General features: G+C 35.0%; 1 protein-coding gene across 1 annotated transcript; it reads left to right on the top strand.

Moving 5' to 3' along the window:
* The first annotated feature begins 2,448 nt into the window (after positions 1 to 2,448).
* Positions 2,449 to 6,852, top strand: LOC127128513 (outer plastidial membrane protein porin). The gene is made up of 6 exons (NM_001427677.1): positions 2,449 to 2,630; positions 2,752 to 2,819; positions 4,499 to 4,609; positions 5,563 to 5,649; positions 5,815 to 6,023; positions 6,279 to 6,852. The coding sequence occupies exons 1-6, from the start codon at positions 2,582 to 2,584 to the stop codon at positions 6,583 to 6,585; spliced, it is 831 nt and encodes a 276-aa protein (NP_001414606.1). The 5' UTR covers positions 2,449 to 2,581; the 3' UTR covers positions 6,586 to 6,852.
* The last annotated feature ends 17,934 nt before the right edge of the window (positions 6,853 to 24,786 follow it).

Here is a 24,786-nt window from a genome sequence, read left to right as displayed (position 1 = left end):
TTATCCCCTTTTGTGAGTGCAACTTTCTATTAGATGTGTTTTGTATGATGTCAAAAGTAAGATACTTTAGCGTTTATGTATATTGGACGCTATCCTCTAAGTCTTAATGTGTATCTTAGCGTTAGGAAGCATAAAAACATTTTGAAATGAGTTGGAAAATGTTTCATGCATCAAAAACAAGTTTTCATGGGAAAAACAGTTTATGTGTCGGCACATACGTGTTATAAGTCGACACATAGAAGAAATATTTTCCTATGTGTCGAAACATCTGATTTTCAGGTCAACTCATGTAACTCATTTTTAAAGCGTGTAGCCTTTGTTTGATATGCCGATTGTATGCGTCGACTCATGATCTATACAGGTCGACACATGACCCATACAGGTCGACACACGCATCAAACAGGTTGACACATGACTTACATAGGTTGACACATGCAACATATTTTTCCAAAAATATATGATTTTTTCAAATCTTTTGCATTTCTTTTGCCTCCAAACATGTATGCATATAAATACTTCATACATGCATCATTTCTAGTAAGATTCGAGAGTAAACATACATGAAACCAAGATTTCAAAGAGTTCTCATCATCTTCAACCTACATTTTATGCATACACATAAACAAACTACACATAATCATTCTTTGTCTCAGTGCCATCTAGAACTGGAGTTAATAACGTCTAATTTAGATTGTTGAATTGTAAATTGGATTAAGATCTTTGAGGGTTTCAAATAAGAAAACCAACGCGAGGTTTTTCTTCAAGATCAATTAGGAATTTGAAGGTTTTGGGAAAGATTACACAATTTGGATCCGATCGAGTGAAGGATTTGAAGAACTGAAGGTTCTTGCAAATGAGTAGCATGGGATGGTGGATCATATTGATAAATATTGGGTTACAATAATTCGTAATTCGGATCCGATCGAGTGAAGGTTTTGAAGAACGAAAGGTTCTTGCAAAGGAGTTATGTGGGGCGGTGGATCAAATTGGCATTGTTGGGTTACTTGATCAAGCTCAGATCAAGGGAAGAGAAAATTTCAGAATCAACATCAAACTTATGGTTCATAGGATTGTATTGCTACATTTCTCTTGTATACTATTTTTGCAAAGTAAGATTAATTTCATTATTCAATTCGAGTTTGAATTGAGGGCAGACGTGCCCATAGCGAGGCCGATTGAGGAATTTCCTAAAAAAATCCTTGTGTACTCTCTCTCTATCTATCTCTATATAATCAATTTTCTGAAGAGAATCTATTTTTGAAAAAAAATTTGATTATTGTATTTTCTGGAAAAAAAATACAATATTTTGTATCTTTCATGAAATAATCAATTTTTTGTATTTTTGGAATTTTTATATTTTCGGAAGAAAAAAATAATTTTTGTATTTTCAAAAAAAATTGATTTTTTGTTTGAAAAAAAACAAATTCTTGTATTTTTGATAAAATGGTTTTTTAATTTTAGAAAAAAAATCGGGTTTTTTAATTATTTTCTTTTGTATTTTAGGAAAAAATCGACTTTTGTATTTTCCGAAAAAATAATTTTGTAATTTTTGGAAAAAATTGGTCTTTTTGTATTTTCGAATTTTTTTAGAAAAAGTCGATTTTTTTCTCCAAAAAATGTTTTTTTTTTCATTTTTGGAAAAAAATCAGATTTTGTTTTTAAAAAAAATCATTTTTTTTTCAAAAAAATTACTTTATTATTATTTTTTAAAAATAGAAATAATTTATTAGATCATTAAAATAGGTTGATAACTTGGATCAATCAATACATATAAATTGATGGATTTAGTCCAATCCATTTGATAAATTTTATGATGGATAGATTGAATGAATCCAATAAGTCCCATATAGTGTGGGTTATAATTTTATTGATAGTATATATAGTCATACATAATCAATAATAAATGTGAACTCATGGACGAGTGAGATGGGACATTTAACCCAATTAATCTATTTTTTAAAATTTATATTAATTTAAAGAAAAATATTAATTAATAATTTATTTATAAAATGACTTGAATAATACAAAATCAACAATTTCCCAAGTATATCATAAAAATGTCACATATTAAAAAGAATTATTCATCAATTTTTTTTGGACAAAATTTAAGGATGAAATACCCGAACTATTTAAAAGTAAAATAGGGGACCGATACAGAAACAAAAATATAAAAATATTTATTTATTTTATTATATTTTATTAATATTATTATGAATAAACACACAAGGAAATATAACATATAATAAATTTTATTAATAGTATTAAAATAAAAACCCGATAAAAATCAATTTTATTTTTATACATTTAAAAACAATAAATTATAAAATAATTCCAAATAAAAAAATCAGAAAACAAGAGATCAAACGGTGGAGGTAATTTTCAGATTTGGTGTCCAAAAAACAAAAGAAGTAAAATAAATAATACTAATTAAGACAAAAACAAAAATAATAATAAAAGCCTGTCCATAAAGAAAGGGTAGAATAAATATAGGGTTTGGGTTTGATTCTGTTCATTCACTCATTCTCAGCTTCTTCACTTCTCTTCCCTTCCAGATCCTTCGTTTCAACCGAATCAAGCAGCCATGGTGAAGGGTCCTGGTCTCTACACTGACATCGGCAAGAAAGCCAGAGGTAGTTTCTCTCTCTTTCTCTCTCACCTTCGATGATTCTGTTGCTTGAATTTTTCGGCATTTTTTGTGATTTTTTTGGTTAATTGATGAAATTTGTGATGATTTTTGTTTGTTTTGTGTAGATCTGTTGTACAAGGATTATCACAGTGACAAGAAGTTCACTATCAGCACTTACTCACCTACTGGAGTTGTGAGTTGAATTTGTTTTTATTTAATATTTTTTTTTAGTTTGTTTATTGAGTTTTATATGCTATTTGTATGAATATAGTGATGTTAATAATGTTGGTTTAGTCAAGGTTTAGTTGGAGGATTTACATGCTCTCTAACTTTGCATTTTTTATAAAGAAAAAAAATGGATTATGTTTCTGATGCTTTGGTGTTTTCATGTGCGATTTTTTACTAATTTTTTCATTTTTTTGGTTTATTTTATCCGTATGCTGAATTGTTTGAAGATTTATATGGGTACTGTTATCTGTAAGTGTTTTTTAGTTGAATAATGGGATAAACGATGGTTTTGGTTATGGAATATATTTTTTGGTAGTTAATTTTGCACTTGATTGTATTTTTCTTTGACCGATGTTATCTATGAAGATTCAATCTGAAGAGAATCTAGAGATGTTTGCTATTTAGATACAGTTAGGGACTATTATGTTTGTTTACTCTTTTGTTTCATCACCTAGTTTAAATTAAAGTTGATTGATTTAACAGTTTTTAGATTTTAGAAGTATATTTTCCGGATTTATTGTTGATTTTTATGAAAATGCATGTGGTTGTGTTTACTGTTACTATCAGGTTTGTGTATTGTAGTAATAGTAGCTAGAGTGAGAACAATGGCATCAAGCTGGAGTGGATACAACGGCTTCCAGGTGCTCAATTTTAGAGTGCACTGGTGCCCGTGCACTGCACAGTCCACACTTCAGGCCACAAAGCTATTATAAATTTACTCAAATTTAGCTAGTCTTGTAGCACTAAATTGCAAAATTTCAGTCGTCTTTTCATGTTTTTTTTTCTGGGTTTTTTGTTTCATGTTTTCATTGTAGCACAGGCAGTAAGTTGCTTTCATAGTGTTTTGATTTCGTTTTCAAGACATGACCACTCTCTGCTCTGATTGTATCTACTTCCCTCATGTTTGCCTACCATTTTGACACTATGTTTTGCTATTTGATTTCATTGGTTTTGTCAACAATCTCTCTTTATGTCCTTTAATTCAAGTCCGCTTAGTCAACTTGTTGAAAAAGGAAAAACATTACATAAGCATCATTGCTGTCCTTTCTTATTTGGTGATTGGTCTTCGTATCCCTATCAATACATCACTATCCTTTTCATTGAATGTTTGTGTGTTTATGCTTTATTGACATTTATTATTTGTAGTTTAGCATTTATAGAACACGTTTACACATTAAATTGAATGCTCTCTAAATTCGAAGTTTAAACTCTGTTTATTGTCGACTTGTTGGTAGTATAAAGTTTTAAATATTGTGGTTATTAAGTATGTATATATTTATCCAATTTTTATAGCTTTTTCTTTTCAACTGCTATCTTTGTTGGAGCAGCAACTCGGGTGCCACTCTGTATTCATAGGCTTTTAAGTGCGGCTACTCTGCTCTATGTTCCCTTGCAGTTTACTTTGGATACTATTTACTGTATTAGTTCTTAACATTCAGTAATTATTTTTTTATTCAGTTGAGGTTGTAACAAGTTCATAGCTAAAAGAAATTGTGTATTATGCATCTTATACTCTTTGCTATATGAAGGCCTAGTTTGAAATTGATGGGTGTGTTTATTTTATTTATCAGTTGCAGTAACATGCTTTAAAACCTCTTTTTAGCAATTTATGTCCTATACTCACTTGTTTTTCTTGTGGTACAGGCTATAACATCCTCAGGAACAAAGAAAGGTGAACTGTTTTTGGGTGATGTTAATACCCAGTTGAAGAACAAAAACATCACTACTGATATCAAAGTTGACACAAATTCTAATGTGAGTTCAACATTCCTGTTTCAATATTTATCATTTTCTGCTATTGGCAATAATGTCATATAGACATTTTTCTGATTTGCATGTCTTGTACAGAATTGTAAAACAAATTATTGTGATTGATTCTTGATTTACCAAACTGGATGGTGTCTCCAAAAGAATCTGTTTGTTGGTTTAATCATATTTTTAGGATAGCATGTAGAATTATTACCTGCAATGTTAAATTGTTTTACGAAGATCCTATACATAACCATATTTTATCCGAGATCTAGTCATAGGTAGCAATCCATTATACACTTTCATTTTATATCGCATGATAAACTGATTCATACATATACATCGTCCTATGCTTGCTAGCTTTAATTAAAATACTGCTTAATTTATCAAACATCTTGTTACTATGTCCAGATCAATTGTTTTTAATTGGAAATTTCAAAACAAATATTTACTATTTAGATATTTTTTTAAAACTCATACACATACGTCATCTATGCATGTTAATAAATGTCTGGCTAAGATTGCAAATTTTTGTTTCTCTTTGAAGGATTTGTAGTCTAAGGTTGATCTACATGTTCTCTTTTTATTGCGTCTTTCTGTGTACAAATGACCTTATTCCTTTGGTATATAAAAGTTTGTTTGAATTTAGATTAGTCTTGTAAGTCATTGTTACTGCTGAGGTTCTGGATTTACTAAAATATATCCAATACACCTATGCTTCTTCCTAACACGTACAGGTAATACAGAGTGGAATATGATGGTTTCTGGTGTTTGATGAATTAAATTTGATTCTTTTGTTTTGAACTGTTTTTTCTTTACATGTAAAACCAGATCAAAATTCATGTACTCTTGGCAGTTAAATTTAGTTTTATCTTAACTTACTCTGACCTATTTATGATCTCCATATTCTTATCTTATGATCAATTCACTTAAGTCTGATAAATCCTTGCACAATCTAGCTTTTCACAACTATCACTGTCAACGAACCTGCTCCTGGTGTGAAGGCTATTTTAAGCTTCAAAGTTCCCGAGCAAACATCTGGGAAGGTAAGATAGTCAACCATTTTACTTAACATCGTTAAAAACTCAATATATGTCTATAGTTAAACTTACATAGTTTGAAAAAGCTTTAGTTAGAATTGTCAGATGGAAGAGCCCTTGCATCATATTCCTTTGTGGAAGTAAATTGATTGCTTATGTTTCATGGAACAGGTGGAACTACAATACTTGCACGAATATGCTGGAATAAGCAGCAGTGTTGGGTTGAAAGCAAACCCAATTGTCAACTTTTCTAGTGTTATTGGAACTAATGCTCTTGCTTTTGGTGCTGATATTTCTTTTGATACCAAACTTGGGGAGCTTACAAAATCTAATGCTGCTGTGAACTTTGTCAAGGATGACTTGATTGGGTCATTGACTCTGTAAGTACCTGTTGTTCCTTTGTGCTTGAGTGTTTCCAGTTAACTATCATTTATTTTTCCCTATAACATGAATGTTAGCCATTACACGTGGTTGTTATGGAGTGCTCAAATTAATCTATTGACACATTTATGATGTTGTCAATTAGAGGTTCAGCATAGTGGAATTCAAACAAAATGCTTTTGTTCATTATTGTTTGTGTTGTTTGATAGTATGAGTAATATATGCATTTTGATGTGATTATCTCTTGTGCGCAGAAATGAAAAAGGTGACTTGCTGTCTGCTTCATACTATCATGCTATTAACCCATTGTCCAACACTGCTGTTGGTGTTGACATCAGTCATAGATTCTCAACTAAAGAGAACACCTTCACACTTGGCACCCAACATGCATTGGATCCATTGACCACAGTGAAGGGTCGTGTCACAAACTCAGGCAAGGCGAGTGCTCTTATTCAGCATGAATGGCGTCCAAAATCACTCATCACCATTTCAAGTGAGGTAGACACCAAGGCCATTGAAAAGAGTGCTAAGATTGGATTGAGCTTGGCTCTCAAACCTTGATGTAGTTTTGATCCTTCCTGGCAAGAAACTGAGGTGTAGGCTTTAGGAAGCATAGTTTGTCGGATTTGATGTTGGTTCTCTTCTTGGGTAAGAAGTGTTCAAGGTGTTTTCTTTGCAGTTGAGCAATTCAACCTTGAAGAAATAAATAGGTTTTTTATGAACCAAATGTTGTTATCTTAAATGCCCACAGGCTAAACAAGCCTTTTTTATTGAACCAAGAATTGGTGATACTCTTTGAGTTTACAGCAAAATTTCAAAATTTCTGGTATTATGGTATTCTTTTGCAGCATTTCTTTATACGAATGATGTTTGTTTTGATATTTCCTAGCATTCCTGTGTTTTCATTTGAATTTGAATGCAATGGCCCTTTGTGGGCTCTTTTTTTCCATTCCTAGGAGGCATGTTTCTGGAAATCATATATGATGCCGTTGTTGTGTTTAAATAAATTTTGAATTTGTTAATTATTTTGGGATTTTAGTTCTAGGAAATCTTATGTTACACAATGTTATAATTTTCTACAACTTTTTGGAATTTTAGATTCACTATATTAGTTTATTTTGTTTTACAAAACTATTTAATTCATCCATTTTCAACTATTTTTCAGTACAGAAGAAAATTAAACTTGAAAAATGACAAGATCAACTAGATAAGCCTGTTCTAGTGATATTTAGCAACGTAGTTACACATGTTCAACCTTACTTTGGTACTTCTGTCCCAAATTATAAATTATATTGAAAAAAAAATTGTCTTAGATTATAAATATTTTACCATTCCAACGCACTGATATTTTTTCTAATATATTCTATTATTTATTACTAATGATAAAATGAAGTGATAAATAATTTTTCTGTCCCATAGAACATTAATATTCGTGTAAGGCGGATGGGGTTATTTAGTTTAAACTTTTGTCCAACTCAAATTGCTTTGCAACCGGAATTTGGTCATATGTTCTAAAGAAGTTATAAATTGCAGCTTCCACCTAAACATGAGGTTGATTTCCAACTCCCCTTTAAAACAAACAACCTTACAAAATGGAACATGTTGGTAATGAGACTCGTCTGTCTTATTTTAAGAAAAGTTTGTCTAATGACATGTGATGAAATTTTACACCTTCATTCTTTTTATACTTTTGTTGTTATACTCTTTTCACTTAAAAATGACAATCGTTTGAAGTTTTTTTTTTACATAAATTAAGAAATATAATAATTTTGTTATAAAATATTATACTTTTATTAAATTAACATCTATTAATGTGTTGGAAGTAGTTTAAAAAATAATAATTAATGAACAAAATGGTAAAAATAGCAATCATTTTTACATTGAAAAATAAGAATGGTAATCATTTTGAAATAAATTTTATTTGCTAGACGGAAATGGAATGAGTATAATTTTTCATTGCTCGTAGAAGGACCATACGAAGTTACATTGCTCAATTTTATTTTGTTTGAAATTTTGTTAGGGAAATTTTTAATGCATCCTATATATTTCTTAGGTACCACGTGAAAAATACTAAAATGCCATTTAGTTTTTAGAGATGCATCTTCGGACGCATCCAATGCACACCTAGCGTAGGCCATTATGAGTGGTGTATTATAAGATTATATAATATTTCATGCTCCTCTAGCATCTTTTGATGATTTGGCCTTAGAGCATCTCTTGGAGCAGACCACACCATATACGGATATAACATCTTGAAGAACCACCTGATGTACCCGTCGACATAGCTCAATTCGCTTTTAGATATGGTACTTCGTGCATCCTCCGATATCATATGACTAAGATAATCATCAAACATGGCATCCATCTTTCAACGTGTCATAACAGGAGGATCATACACAACAAGGTGTCTGGGAATAGTCTAAGTGTAGTCAAACTGCCACATGATGCGCTCAGGAAGATGAGGAAATGTGAGATTTGAGCCACAAGCCAAACATCATGAGTATAACATTATATCGTCAAATGGTCGCGTCTCACGGTGATCAACATAATTGTTGAAGTGCATATCCTCGACAACTAAACGGCCAAGATACACTTTAAATGCCTATATCACCTAGTCCCCTCTGAGCGGGGAATATACAGAAGCACCCAACATATCTTCAATGTAAGTTGGTACACACGACCAACCCGAGATGTGCGAGAAGTGCTAGAGGATCCAAGCTTAAAATTTGTTGGAACACACAAATCATTAGTAAGGGCGTTACAAAAATGTAATGAAAATGACAAAAAAAGATTACTTCAGTAGTGTGATGTTATCTGTGACCTGCTTCGTCTCTCCACGAATACATTAAGCATCACGTGGTTGGCTGTAACATAACTGATCATGCACAAGTCCTTCATCCTAGATAGGGACAAAGCAGCCTGAAATCACTCCTCATTCAGTTGAGGCAAACCAGCAATATTCCGTCCATGGTTAATAAACTTCAGCGGATCAAGGTCCTGAAGAAAAATAAATTTATATCAAAAATTTGTAATATAATAATAACATAATTTAAAAAGAAGGAATACAATTAGTTTTACCTCTCCATCTCAAATATGTCTGACAATATTGTCTGGGTACAAAGGCAACAATGACAGGGCCTCCTCCAAATGCATGAGGTAGTAATGACTCATCAGCATGAGGTTCCTCCGGTACCTGGGGTGACACTGGTGCCTCAGGAACCATCGGTGACTCGGGTACCTATGACGCCATAATAGGTGAAACCCGTCGCTTGTGGAGGATGGAGGCAGTGAAATGTCAGTAGGGGACATTCGTCTCCTACGGGAAGAAGAAGATCGAAAAGCATGCGTCCCAGAAGTCGATGCCTCCGCATGTGCCGGGCTAGAGTGAACAAGAGTCTCCGAAACCTGACTCTTAGCCCTCTGAACCAATGCATGTTGTGCAATTCTCCTGTGCTTTAGTTTGTTATCTCTATCAGTCATAATGCCTGTAAGTAAACCAGACAATTAGTACAAGTAAACCTACAAGAAAGAAAAGTAAAAAAGAAACATATTGATAACTTACGGAGATGCATCTCCGATTGCTGTGCAATTCAAACGTTGAAATTTTTTAGAGATGCATCTCCAATTTTTTTTTGCAACTTTTCAGATCCGTCAATGGCGGTAATGCAGATCACTAAACCCCAAAAATAATGGTTTGATCGTTATTTTCAACATCAAACATGTTCTACAGTATGTATAAACTACCCTTCATGCAATTTCAACTTATTTCTTAGCTAAATCATCAACTTCTACTCATTTATACAAAAATTCAAAAAAACTTTTCAAAAAATAAAAAGTAAGGGTTCTCGTGCAAAATAAACTTTTTGGGACTTATCCCTTTTATCCCATATTTATAAAGTCAATTCTATTTCGAAATCTTTTGCTTGAATTAATTTTATAAACACTAAATTTTTTCTAAATAAAACGATGTGGAACAAATAAACATAACTTCGTGATGAACATGTCTGCAACGGTAGAATGTGGACATGTCTGCAACGGTAGAATGTAACAAGGTTGTTCGCTTTTCACTACTCTATGTCGGTGATACAAACTTGCTATTTGATGCAGAGCATGAAAGCTTCTCCCTATCAATATGAAATGTGATTATTAACCAGTCCACTAACAGATAATATCTTGTAACAAAAACAAATGATTGAGTTGATCTTGAATATATGACACTCCATACATTGTATACTCGTCGAAATTTTTACCAACAACATTCTCAAACTTCATAATGAAGCTTTCATAAGCCATCAACAACATGTTTTCCACATAAACTATTAATGCTTCTTAAGCTGCTTGTTAGAAACACGTCAATATTCCATACATCTGCTTAAACTTTTGATTGAACAAATTGAGCTAAAGTAGAGGTGAAATGCTTTAGAGTGAATAAGCTCACATGAAGAAGCTCAATGGAATAATACTATTCTGCAGTTACAATGAAGAAGCTCAATGAAATGATACCCCTTTGCAGTTACAAGCTTGAAGATAAATATAGAAAGCACGAACATGATTTCATCTTGAGTTGAGCCTGTTGAACTGCTAGTGTTTTTCTAACCGTCATTTTTTTTTTCGGGAGGAAAGACTTGGAAGATTAAAACACATAATGAAAGTTTACTTTGATGCTTCCAAACTTGATGAAAAACTTACTTTGTTAACTTTTTTGGTACCGGCATGTGTTTTCATATTTTACTTTCAACATTTGTCACATATTTTTGTAACCTTTATTTCGAGTCGCTCATTTAGAAATTCTTTCAAGGACATGATGCTTTGAGAGCTCTTTGGTCCATGGTTGTCAAGATCGCGCTTTAACTCCCAAAAGCTTACAATCTTACGCTCCCAAAAGGACCACCGTTTTAATTGGCAAAAAGATCATGAGAATGGAAGAAACGTTGAAAGCGCAACGGAAGATCGTGAAAGCGTGGGATCGTAAGATCCCAACGATTTATTTTAGGGTCCGTTTTGGAACCTTTTGACCCATTCTGGATCCATTTAACCCTAACGACAACGCTCTATTTTTAGGGTTTTGGGACTTGGAATATTTTAAATATGCTTTTTGAGAACAGAAAAACAATTATCGTGAAAGCTGTCCAGCCTCCAAAATCATTGGAACTCCAATACCTCTTCGTCTAATTCTTCTATAGCGATTAGTCATATGATGATTGGGTTTCTTCTCTTCATCTATTTCCTCTATATATTCAAATCAAATCATTTTTTTTCTTCTCATCTTTTTCATCCTTGCACTCCAATGCATCTTCCTTACAAACAGAGTTTTAAAAAAAAAAATCATCATGTCTTCATCAATTCTGGTTGTTGGGGCCTCATCATCTGCACCTCCCAGAGTTCAAAGTAATATGACGGTCAGAACTAATATAGCATGGAAGCATGGAGTTTCTGTTGATGGAGGAACAAGAATAATAAGATGCAATTATTGTGCAAAAGTATTTATTGGAGGAGTTTATAGGTTGAAACATCATTTGACTGGTACACAAATCAATGTTGTGTATGTAAGTTTGTACCAGATGAAGTGAAGGTTCAGATGTGGGAGATTGTTAAAGCATTACAAGTCAATCATAATAAAAAATCTGATGATGATACGAATGTTGAACGTGTAAGAGGGAAAAGGCCCGAAGAGGATGACTCAAATGCTACACCAACAAATCTTTCCAAGAAGAGGAGCGCTCAAACCACAATTAATAATATTTTCAAGAAAAATTTGAGAGAAGAAGCGTGTCTAGAAATTGTTTCCTTCTTCTACAACAATGCCATTGCATTTGATGTGGTAAAAAGTGAGGAATTTCAGAGAATGTTGGAGATGATATCTAGGCATGGTCTTAGATTTAAGCCACATTCATATCATGAAATCAGAACCAAGTATTTGAAACAAAAAATGGAGGAGACAACAAAGGACATTGAAGAACACAATCTCATTTGGAAAAAAATAGGGTGCACAATTATGAGTGATGGATGGACCGATAAAAGAAGAAGAACAATCTTGAACTTCTTATTAAACAGCACTAAAGGTACTGTTTTTTTGAAGTTGATTGATGCTTCTCATATATCAAAAACAACTGATAAGATATTCGAGATGATTGATCAGATAGTGGAAGAAGTAGGGGAAGAAAATGTAGTTCAGATCGTGACCGACAACGCAGAAAACTACAAAGCTGTTGGAGTTATGTTAATGGAAAAAAGAAGTTGGAGTTATGTTAATGGAAAAAAGAAAGAAATTATATTGGACACCATGTACATCACATTGCATTGGCCTCATGTTAGAAGATTTTGAAAAAAAGACCACAGTTCGTCGTGATACAATTACAAATGGCAAGAAGGTAACTCAATATATCTATTCTAAGTCTTCTCTCATTTCTTTTTTTGCAACACTTCACCAAAGGAAAATATTTGGTGAGGCCAGCTATAACTCGGTTTGCAACTTCATATTTAACTTTGGATTGTCTCATGGAGAATAAAGGAGCATTGATAAGAATGTCCACGTCTAATGAGTGGACATTAAGTAAGTTTGCAAAATCAACCGAAGGAAAGCAAATTGAAGAAGTTGTAATAGATAAAGAGTTTTGGAAAAATATTATCATTTGTTTGAAAGGTGCTTTTCCATTAATCAAAGTCCTTCAACTAATTGATTCAGATGAAAAGTCAGCTATAGGACTTATCTACGAAGCAATGGATGAAGCCAAAGAAAAAATTCAAATGGTGTCCAAAAAAGGTAAATATATTGTAATGCCCTATACATATTTTATGTTGTGCTGTCCTTTACTGCCCCCTTCTAGCTCGGTATTGCAACTAACACACTATTTTTCTCTATAATTTAGTTTCAAGCCTTTATGGGATATTATTGATGAGAGGTGGGATAGACAACTCCATAGACCTCTACCTGCTGCAGGATACTACCTCAATCCGTAACTACACTACGGTGTTGATGCACAACTTGAGGATTTTAAGAAAAAAACAAAATTCTTTGGTAGTTCGATTGCAATGGCTGCATTTAAAACTAAAACTCCAGCCCAATGGTGGGAGTCATATGTGGACGGACATCTGGAGCTTCAAGCGTTTGCAATTCACGTGTTAAGCTTAACTTGTAGTTCATCCGGATGTGAGAGAAATTGGAGTGCTTTCGAAATGGTAAATTTTATATTAAAATTTCAGTTTTGAAAATACTCTACCACTTTTGAAAATTGACCGAGAAGAAGAAAAATAGAAAAATAAAAGAGTATAAGTTTGACGACATTGAGTCTGATAATGAATGGATTGTCAACAATGATGAAGATTTTGAAAATGAAATTTTAGATTTTACTATAGAAAATGAGGATTTTGAAGATGCCACTACTGGAGGAGGGAATGGAATTGATGCTGCCACTGTTGAAGGAGGGAAGGGAGTTGAAGCTGCCACTGGTGAAAATGAATTGGAGATTCATAACCTTGATGATGAGTTTGATGGAGAAGAAGAGGATTCTCGCCTTAATGATCAGAATGCCTTGAAAGATTTGTTAAATGATATATTTTAGATGATATTTGAGTTAAGATAATGTAGTTTGGAATGTGTTTGAAACAATTATATTTTGAGTTGCTATTATGAATATTATGATTGAGGAAATTATGTGTTTTTTAATTGAATATTTGCTATTATAATTAAGTTAATGAGAATTTTATGTTACGATCCGAATTAAGATCCTACTATTTACGCTTTTTTAAATTTTGGCTATTTGTTGAGATCTTACAATCCGAGTCCTACGATTTACGCTTTTTCCATATCCTAACGATCTTTATCGAGATCCCGATTTTGACAACCATGTTTTGGTCTGCTTCATTCCCCGATCATGAGCTCAGAAGTTTGGTTTCTGATCAATGGAAAGAAGTGGGATGGCAGAGAAGAGAAGAGATCCTTCGATTCATTTTCAAGAGTATTTAGTTTGCAGTGTATTTAGGTTGCAACATCATTAAATGTGATTTAAACTTTTAATCATCAATGTGATTTAAACTTTAATCATCAATGTATCTAAAATTGGAGGGAACCGACTGAATTCTAAATGATATAAAATTCCGACATCAAAAAATTAGTTTTCAAAATAAAAATACTAAAAATTAAAAAGCATCAAATCAAAAAAAGCAAAATCCATTTAAGCCAAATTAAATTAATCTCCAATATTAGTTACCCAATTGTAAAGTTAAATTAAGTCTAACTCTGAATTTAAGAACAACTTTGTTGTAGGGATGATTAAATTTAGTTATGGTTATTAAATTTCTTATAATTATAAAAACATAGCAATAAATAGAATCTAGATAACTCAATTACCAACTACAATACACACTGAACAATCAACTAATCCAACACTAATAATAACTTGAGGAATATAATAACTACAAATTAAATCCATAAATTTAAAGTTCTTCAAAGTATGACATTTGATTACATTAATAACTATATATACTGATGAGTAAGTAAATATCTATGAATAATAATAACATGCACTCATTTTCTTTACAAAGAATACATTCTGAAAAGGTGGAAAATGTATAACAAATTCACAACCAATTGTCAAAACACAACACTTTCTGATCCAAATGAATAGATAATCGAATTATCGAGTGAAAATCACGATTCTTATCCGTTAGGTTTAGGCGACTTAATGTAATGACGATACGGAGAACCGTTTTGACCATTTGGGCTCGACAATATCCTCATAGCTTGACCTTTCTTCGATAAAGATGTTAACTGTGTTTGCGTACCGTTTTTTTGGCATCGACAATATCCTCGTAGCTTAATGCCTATAGTTAACTTTACAGTTGGGTAACTAATATTGGAACCTATATAAAATCTGTCATGGAAACATTCCCCGTGTCCTAAATTCTAAGCAAAACTACTCAAACATATTGTAAATGAAAGCAGACATGTTTATAAACGAAAGCATGAACGAAAGAATTAACTTAAGAGATGAGCCATTGAATTATTATGAAAACAAGCAAATTGCTTTTAACGGTGCAGATTTTGGCAGTAAATCTCACATAGCCATAGTACCCAAATCAACTGCACATATTTTTACCGTATTTAAAAGATAATTCTGTTTTTTGAAAATATTTAAAAGATGATTCTGTTTTTTTTGGATAATTTTAAAAGATAATTTTTTTGGATAATTTTCAAAAATAACAAATATTTCAGAAAAAAAAACCAAAATAACCACATTTAAAAGATGATGCGTCAGATGAACCGGCACATCCCTTAAACATCAAGAGGAGGTGTAACACCCTTCTAAAATACCCCAATAAATAATTAAAACAACCAAACATAAATCAGAGTATATATGCAATTTAAGGGTGTCACACTTGACACTTCACACCATGTTCCAATTTAACTCGTCATGCTCATTTATTCATCAAAATAAACATTTGCATAATTCGCAGCGGATAGAAATTAACAACGACATGCAAAACATGTAACACATTACATGTAAGGTTATTCAACAACCAAACCGAAAACAAGGCAAAACATCCCGTCCCGATGTTACATCTACCAGAGCATGACTCACTAAGGAACTACACTAGACTCCCAGGACTAGCTTCTACTCAATCACTGCACGTTACCTGAAACATAGTTGTAAGGGTGAGTTCCTCAATCGATATAATAAGCATTATAAAATATCATGTAATGCTAAGTAAATGAACACATCTCATCACCCTAATCATATCACACATTCAGTAACGGCAACATCAACTCATACTCATAATCATGCTCAACATAAACATCAAAACACCCGTATAATATTGGAACACATCCATTCATATTATACACAATACATACATTATGCAATGAGACTCCATGCATGCGGTACCGACTATTCGTGAACATATAGTTCAACCTCACCGATCAAATCCAGATACGGCTACCAAGCTCACTAATCCCACTCATGTGAGACCTAGTGACTCACATCACTAATTCCTCACCATGGGAATTAGCTACCACCCCAAGGGCTATGCTATGCACGCTAAATCACCTAGCATGCAAACATCAACAACAATCCACAATAATTCACTCACTAATTCCTCACCATGGGAATTAGCTAGCACCATAAAGGCCACAATATGCAAGCTAAATCACTTAGTCATGCAAACATCAACAATCATCCACAATGGACATATGCTCACACTCTAAGCCATAAACAGTCCATTCACAATTGCATACATAATAGATACATCCACAGCATTATGCATACAATCATACAACATCCACATATTTATCACATAATCATATCATGCCACATAATCAATCACAGTATTAGCACGCTCTACTAATACCCCTACCGCTCAAAACAGCGGGAAATGATCCCTATTATATCATACGCCAATATAGGCCAAACATCAAACATGCACACCACATTTAAATATAAATTTTTCACTTTTCACACAGTGTTAACCGGTTAACGCCCTGGGTTAACCGGTTAACGCAACACAGAACACGCTTCCTGGCACATTTTAACAGTGTTAACCGGTTAACACCCTGGGTTAACCGGTTAACGCAAGACAGACAGCAATTTCTCATAATTCATAACAGTGTTAACCGGTTAACACCCTGGGTTAACCGGTTAACGCAGAACAGAAATAAATTCTTTTAATTATCATAACAGTGTTAACCGGTTAACACCCTGGGTTAACCGGTTAACGCAAGACAGAAAGCTGTTCCTGCGCTAACACGAACAGAATGCAGAATTACCCGCATTTTTCGCCGTCGGAGGACTTCCGGACCTCCGATTTCGATTCCGTAAACGGCTACACGTCCAGAAAATCACAACTCATCCAATTATAGATTTAATCACAGTTTTTAACGTAATTTGATCATCATAATTTGCAACATTCATCATCCAAATTAGGGTCAATTCAATGGCTTATTACTACCCATTACATGTTAACCCATAATACCCATTAAACGACGATAAACCCCCTTACCTGAGTTCCTCCGGCAATCCTTTAGCTTCAAGCTTTTCCCTTCTTCAACCCTTGCTCTCTTGCTCTTCCTCTTTTCTCCCAATGTTACGTGTTCTCTGCTTTCACGTAAAAACCCTTTTTACCAAATGGGACCTTTATATATATTCCAACTTATTATTCCAATAATAATAATCCAATAATATTCCAATTATTTAATTAAATTAATAAATATATTATTAACTTAAATTAAATAATTATCTTATTTTATCGGGGTGTTACAGGAGGCATCCAAGGTATTGGTGTCTGCATTAAGCTCCTCATGAGGCGTCAATGCTCTTGGCGCATGCATTGACCCTCATGAGGAGGCACCAATGTCCCTGGCGCCTACATGGTGCCTTAAGTGGAGGCTCATGTTGGACGTCTAACCTCTTGGCGCATGCATTTTATGTCATTTTATATAAATACCATTCCATGGATGCAATATTTTTCACACAAAATCGTCCCCTAGTACCATATTTTCTCTAATTCAACTCCATTTTCCTTCAAGTTTTTATGTTTTAACCATGTCTGTATACATTCAAAAGCGAAATGTCGATGTAATATTTTCCGCCATTGCGGCTCCGATACAGATTCGACTCTGGAACACAGATACATTTGAACGTCTTAATCGGACGTTGTACAGTTGGTTAGAGGGAGAAATTGGAAATGGTGAAAGGATTAGAATAATACAATGGCTTGTGTTCACGTTCAATCAAAATGGAGAAGTGTGCGAATGAGTGGATATTAAGACCGACAAAGACGCTTGTAGGATGATGCATTACATGTTCAAAATTGTTTTGATGGTTATAATTGCATAGTTCTTGTATTCTAGTTGTTTTAATTATTTGTGTTATTGTTTATATAATGGTACTTTCGTCACATGCGTCTATAATGAAATTAATTTAGTTTTTCATATATTGCAACGGAGGTACATGTGAATTTATCTGGTTGTGCTCGTTCCAACACTAGGACAGTTATTACGATTGTGACCTGGCTGACGGCATGAACTACATAATCTAACCATTTTGTTCGCCGTATCCATTTCGGTTTGAATCCAGGTGCTGTTTAGGTGACCCTTTTTCTTCCTTCGTATAACTTCGTTGTGCCAAACGATGCCCCCTTGATATTCTGGCCAGTAATCCTCTTTTGCCACTACGGAAAAACTAATTTTATAAACATTTGATATGCTGGTGACTTTGTAAACCTCAGATAGCAAGTAAGATGGATCCCTTCGAACCTTTGAGCATGTCGTAATGACATGGGAGCAGGACGTACGAAAGTCTTGGAACTTTCCGCAGTCGCACCAACCTCTATCTAGTTCGACTCTGTATTGTCCCATCGGCATGCCCTCATTGTGATCCATGGACTCGACAACACTATACCAACCTTTAGTGCGGTCAAACACCGTGACTACATGTGTGTTTGCTTTCGCAACTTCATGTATAATGATTTTCATTGAAGCATCACTGAACAACTGCCTAGATTGCAACATTAAACTCCATTTGGAATGTCGGCTGTTAAATAGCGCCCCTAACCTGAAATATGTTGCCTCCACAAAAGCCGTTATAGGTAGGTTACAGATGTCTTTGAAGACATAGTTCATTGATTCAACAATATTTGTTGTCATGTGGCCCCAACGTTGACTGTTGTCGTATGCCCTAGTCCACTTCTCCAATGGAATACTATCGATCCACTGTACTGCATCTTCGTTTGACAATCTTATTTCTTCGCGGTAGTGTTTGAAAGAAGGTTCAGATAATGTGTAACCTGCATTGACAACCTTCTTCCGCAACGTATTATCTTTGATTTTCCGCATGAAATTCTGAGCAATATGTCTAATACATAAGACATGCGTCGAAAGAGGATTTTGCCATCCATTATCAATGTCATTATATGCACTGATGGCTGAAGGGTGTCTGTCGGAGATCAAACATAAATTAGGCTGAAGTGCAACGTGCAATCGGATATTTCTTAGGAAAAAACTCCATCCCTCAGCAGTCCGTCGTTAAAGGTGAGTACAATAATCTCGCATATTAGGGCAGAGTACGAGTACACTCCATCATATAGGAAGGCATGGATAGCTAGGACAAAGGTTATTGAAAAAGTGTTTGGCAATTGGGAGGAGTCTTACAAACAACTTCCAAAATACCTGTTAGCTTTAAAACAATATGCTCCAGGGACTATTGTCAAGTTGGAAACATTGCTCGCGTATACACCAGACGGGACATGTGTTGTTGGAAATGGAATATTCCACCGTCTCTTCTGGGCGTATCAACCATGCATCATAGGTTTTTCTTTCTGTAAACCAATTATACAAATTGATGGTACATGGTTGTATAAGAAATACAAAGGAACATTACTGATGGCAGTGGCACAAGATGGCAACAACAACATTTTTCTAATCGCCTTTGCCCTAGTTGAAGGGTGACAAACAATATTATGCGAGTATAGTATTGTATGAAGAATCAACCGAGTACGAGAAAATAATTAAATCTCGGTGTTATATTATGATTTTATTTGGTAATTTTTTATTTCCAGAAAGTACAGGTAATTCAATAAATATATAGTTGGGGTTTAGCTGTGTTGGCCCATCTATATAGTGCAATGTGTAAAACTGCAAAAAAGAATACTTATACGTTTTTTTCATGTGCGTATTTGCTACAAGCATGGGGTTGGTCAAAAATGCCGTCACTCGCCCCGATAAACGAGAACCAATTCATGTTTCCGTTTGCAACCAAGAAAGTCTAACACTTTGCCATTTAATTAATTATATTTTATATTACAATTAACTGTAAATAATATTTTTGACTTTTTTTTATCTAAGGTGGTCAGTAAGGGGGATGAACTACAATAGGTGTCCGAAACACGCTATTGTAGTCTATCACAATCTATTGGACCACATTGGACATGACGATGTAATACTCCTACACAATTATATTTTAATTTAAAAATACTTATCAAATTATTTATCGTCTAATCGTTTCGTATTGTTTTACAGTTTATCTGGAGGCCATATCTGGGTCTTGATCATGATGTGAACCATGACGATGCTGCAGTTTGGACAACAAAGACACCGAGTATCCGGTTCACTACGGTGGAAATGCACCAGAGTGACCGGGTAAAACTGCAGTTCGGCATGCAACAACAGATTCCAGAACCTCTCACGTGTTTGGGGAATTGGCATCAAAAAAGGTTGATGCACAATGAGATTATTCAGACTGGAGAGACTTTGCAAAAGAGATATGCCGTCAATGGAGGAATCGACGACAACACATCTTAAACGAACCGTCATCCATGGTACAAGAACAAAACAACAATATATGACATGGTTTAGGTCGGTAACAACTCAACAATTTGTATTTGAGTCGCGATATTTGATGGATCCACGCCAACTAGCTTCGTCATCGTACGCCCCACATCAATTCCCCACCCAACACCAATGTCAAACCACCCAAATCCAACAACCAACCTCAGAACATCAACCTACCACATACACACAACAACCAAATAGCCAACCTCACAACCCATTCATGCCATCTACCCAACAACCAACCATCCAACGTCGCAATCCATTCATACCACCCACCCAACCACAAAACCAAGAATCAAACCCTACCCATCAACAACCATACGCTACAACCACAATCGTCTATAGCACAGATCATTCATATGAGTCACTTCATCGTAGCCCCCCATCAATTACCACTCAAATATCTCATCACCAAAACACACAACCATTGTTTAACTATAGTATGTCCCAGTGTTCGCAGTGGATTTTGGCGAATAAACCCTAAAACTATGATACTTGGCTCTCTGCATAACTTCCTTTCGCCAGGTGCTTCCACGCGTCTTCTGCCAAACATCATAACTCTTTTGAATTTGAATTTCTTCTTTACGTCGAAACGACGCGTCTATTCAGACTTGTCGAGTTTGCCGGAATACCATAACATCATCCCTACTTGTCAAAGACCTCTTTTCATCTGCAGACATCTTCTCTTGTCGAAATGTCGAATCATCAACCTGTCGAAGTGTTAATTTCATGGCGTCATTTTTCGAAAGAACTATTCTGCATACTAATCTCATGGCGTAAAAAACGCATGCATACAAATTGCCCCCAGCAAAGATGTTTCGACTATTTTGGAGAAACAGTCATTTGTTGTCAACCAGTGTTTTGATGCCATGTCATTTAATTTCATTATTTCCAAGTTCCCATGAGATTCATCATTACACTTTCTCCAAGACGTCACGTCTAGTCCACGTTTAGACCTTACCTCCATCATTTCCTAACATCATGGCCTTTTTCAACTTCCATCTCTTCATCATCACCATGAAAATCAGCCACGTGTCCCACGATCATCATTAAAATTTCAAAGCGTTTTTATCATCTCCCTTCTATAAATACCCATAACCTATTTTCTCTGAACTTTTTTAACGCTTCAGAACTCTTTTCTTCATACCCATTTTTAAACTTTCAACTTTCCTGAGAAAAAGTTTCTTTGTTCCTCTCAACAATGGCTCCTCAAAGATCTTCCAGCAGCAAACACTCCAAGAAGAATCAAGATTCAACTCTTCCTCCTGCGCACGAGTTGAAAGGACCAATGCCTATTGGAAACCACCAATACGTTCCTGAACCTCCCAATGATAGAGAGAAGGAATGTATCTATAAATCCCAGGTATTAATTCCTGTTCTTATTTCTGGAATTTGTCACGCTATGTTAGGTCCACTTCCCAATCCAGATATTAAGCCAAATCGTTTAAAAGAATTTTTCCCACTTATTTCCATACCAAACCCATAGGTGTTGGAGTGAAACCTCAACCTCAAAAGAAAATTGTAGAACAAAATGACCCACAAAGTTCAACTGATGATGGAGAGTTGAATTTAACTTATCTGAATTACACTAGGATCTTTAGAACTTGTTCATGGTCGAAAGACCCTTTAGACTATTTATCTTGGCTAGATAAAGTTGAAAAGATTAAAGGAGATTTCTGGAAGGAAGTAGGTATTTTCGACCTCATTCAATTGTCGAGAACAGGACCCAACATTTGCCCCAATATGCTCTTAGCTTCCCTCTGATTTTGGGACAGTACCTATAACACTTTTCACCTTCCTTGTGGGATGGTTACGCCCACTCTCTTCGACGCATCAGCCGTCGTTGGCCTTCGCCCCAATGGGATAGATTTCAACCCCACCAACCTAAATGAAGATACTATAGCTTTCGACATTAGCTTTGCTCCATATTCTTTATTCATGTCTCATTATCATGACAAGGATACCACAGAAGTCTCGGATGTCGAACATATAGCCTTTTTGACTTTGTGGCTATCAAAATATGTGTTTTGTTCCCGTTCCCTCCAAGTTGCCAAAAGATTCATCACTATGGTCAATCAGCTTCACGCAGGAACCAAACTATGCTTAAGTGAAATGATTTTGGCGAATCTTTACGAATCCTTGAGTGAGAGTGTAAATCTTTTGAAAACCATCAAAGACCAAGGTAAAATCAATTTGTCAGGATCTTTCTGGCTTTTACAATTATGGCTCAATGCCACCTTTGAAGCTTTTCTTCCTGTAGAACCAGAAGTGGACGAAGAACAAGTGAAGGACATAACTGTCGAATGACCTAGGTTGGTGCAACTAACGCCAACTGATGAAGGAATTAGCCTTCGATAGGCTTTCAAAAGTTATGTCATGATGTTTGCCAAAAGGTATCATTTTACTTCGACCATGGCACCCTTTGCTAGTAAGAAAATTGGACCTGAATGGTTTACCCAACAACTGCCCTTGGAAATGCAGAAGGATGAAAATATATTTTTGGATGTTTGGGAATCATTTTTAACCCCCAGGCTCCTTTTTTCCTATCGTAACGCGACCAAAACCCAAATAGCTTTGATAGTCTACCAACCCAATCTCGTTGCTAGACAGTTTGGCTTGATCCAAATAAAACCTCGACCCATATTCCCCAAGAAAGGATCTATCATTTTTTACAACTCCCTTCATACTGAAGATGAGAGCAAAGAACTGTCGAAGAAGCTGACTGATGACTCTCTTGACATTCGACCAGTGATCTTTCGACCATCTTTTCTATGTACTCCTGAGTTTGATGAGTGGTGGAAGGATTATTATTCTACCAGATTTTTTGACGTAACAACCTTCACCACACATTTAACAAATGCTTTTGCTTTTGTGCAGGATCGGACCAAAAAAGGTATTCAAAGACACATTAAAGAAATGCAAAAATTTCAAAAATATTTTGAAACTGCGTATAGACCTGATGATCTTAGTCGAACCATACACGAAGCAGCAACAGAATTAAAATGTAAATTGACGGAGAAGTTTGAAAAATTGTCGTTGCCTTCAAATGTTCGACCAGAGGCGCGCTATGACCTGACTTTCAGTTGTCATCCACCAAAGTTTCCTCCTCTGCCAACTGCTGAATTTGGCGTGGCATTTAGCCCTCAATTTCCAGATTGGTTCGTTTGTGGGGACTATATGAAAATTCTTCGTCAACATTACAAAAAACCTGCTGAGCGTGTGGTTCCGACTAAGTATCATCTGGACGATTACCAAGGACACCTTCATATTGGAATAGAACACGTTCGCGTGGAAGATCCCATTCTTGAAGGTGTTCACAGAAAACATGATTTTTCCTTTGTTATTCTAACTGTATTATCATGAATTTCTTATATTTGTTTCTAAATTTCCTTTCTTTCCTTAGCCGTAAAGATTCCTACCAAGAAAACTTTTGTCGAAGCGTCACCAAGCGCTGCTAAGAAATCTTCGACAAAGGTACAAAACTTACTCTTTTCATTTATTCTTTTTCCTTTTAAGAAACTAACTGGCTTTGGTCTGCATGACTAGGTAAGTCGAAAACCCCCACCAGTCCAAAAAAGAAAGAAAGAAGAGGAGAAAGAAGAAAAGAGAGTTTCCAATGAAGAATCTGGTGATGAATCTCCAGAGCCAAACCCCCCTCCTCCTCAGAAGAAGAAACTCAAGAGGGTCTCTTCCCAAAGATCCATTGTTAAGTCAACTAAAAAGGATTCTCTAAGTACTCCAACTGCCAAACTTCAGTCGAAGGATACAGAGAGTGGGAAATCTAGTTTTAATACTGAGATTCCTGAGGTAGATCCTTATTTCGACTATCTATGTTCATCTTTATTGCATTTCTTTTTCTAACTTAGAATTATTTTCAGAAACAATTGGCTGTCGAAGGAAGCTCTGAGAGAATTCTGGAAAAGACAGTCCAAGAAGAAGATATCCCCAAGAATGATCATGACAGGCAGACTGTAGCAGATTTCGACGCTCCCACGAGTGAAGCTTCTGAAGACGATTCTCCTCCTCATCCAAAATTAAATGCTGCCAATAACGGCGATGACACTGACATGGAAACTGAGGTCGAAGATGACCATGAATAAGAAACTGCTAAAGATGAGGATAACCAGTCGAAACAACCAGATGCTGGGCAAACTTTAGGGCGAAGCACTCAACCTGCTCCTGACCAGACCAAAGGAAGTTCCAGATCAACTGGTTCGACTAGTTTCTCTCTCGAAGAGCTTGAGAGTCTCAAGGTGCAGAAACCCTTAGAATATCTGAAAGCCATGCTTAATGCTCATTTTGATTTTCAAGATTCTTCGCAAAGCAGTTCGACTACCTCTGGGGCCACTTCTGAAGTGCAATCTCTTGACAACATCTTGACCAAGATTAAGACGAGAATCCTTGATGTTGATTTGTTCAAAGTCTTAGAAGAAAACGCC

The sequence above is a fragment of the Lathyrus oleraceus genome, chromosome 3, assembly GCF_024323335.1.
Source record: "Lathyrus oleraceus cultivar Zhongwan6 chromosome 3, CAAS_Psat_ZW6_1.0, whole genome shotgun sequence".
NCBI lineage: Eukaryota > Viridiplantae > Streptophyta > Magnoliopsida > Fabales > Fabaceae > Lathyrus > Lathyrus oleraceus.
The sequence above is the reverse complement of the archived record's forward strand: the minus strand, read 5'-3'. Positions and strand labels throughout refer to the sequence as shown.

What these genes read in the sequence shown, in the direction of transcription:
- LOC127128513 (NM_001427677.1), top strand. Translation starts at nt 2,582, where the DNA reads ATGGTGAAGGGTCCTGGTCTCTACACTGACATCGGCAAGAAAGCCAGA. An exon ending in CATCGGCAAGAAAGCCAGAG is followed by an intron (nt 2,631 to 2,751) that starts GTAGTTTCTCTC and finishes TGTTTTGTGTAG; the next exon opens with ATCTGTTGTACAAGGATTAT. An exon ending in TTGATTGGGTCATTGACTCT is followed by an intron (nt 6,024 to 6,278) that starts GTAAGTACCTGT and finishes TCTTGTGCGCAG; the next exon opens with AAATGAAAAAGGTGACTTGC.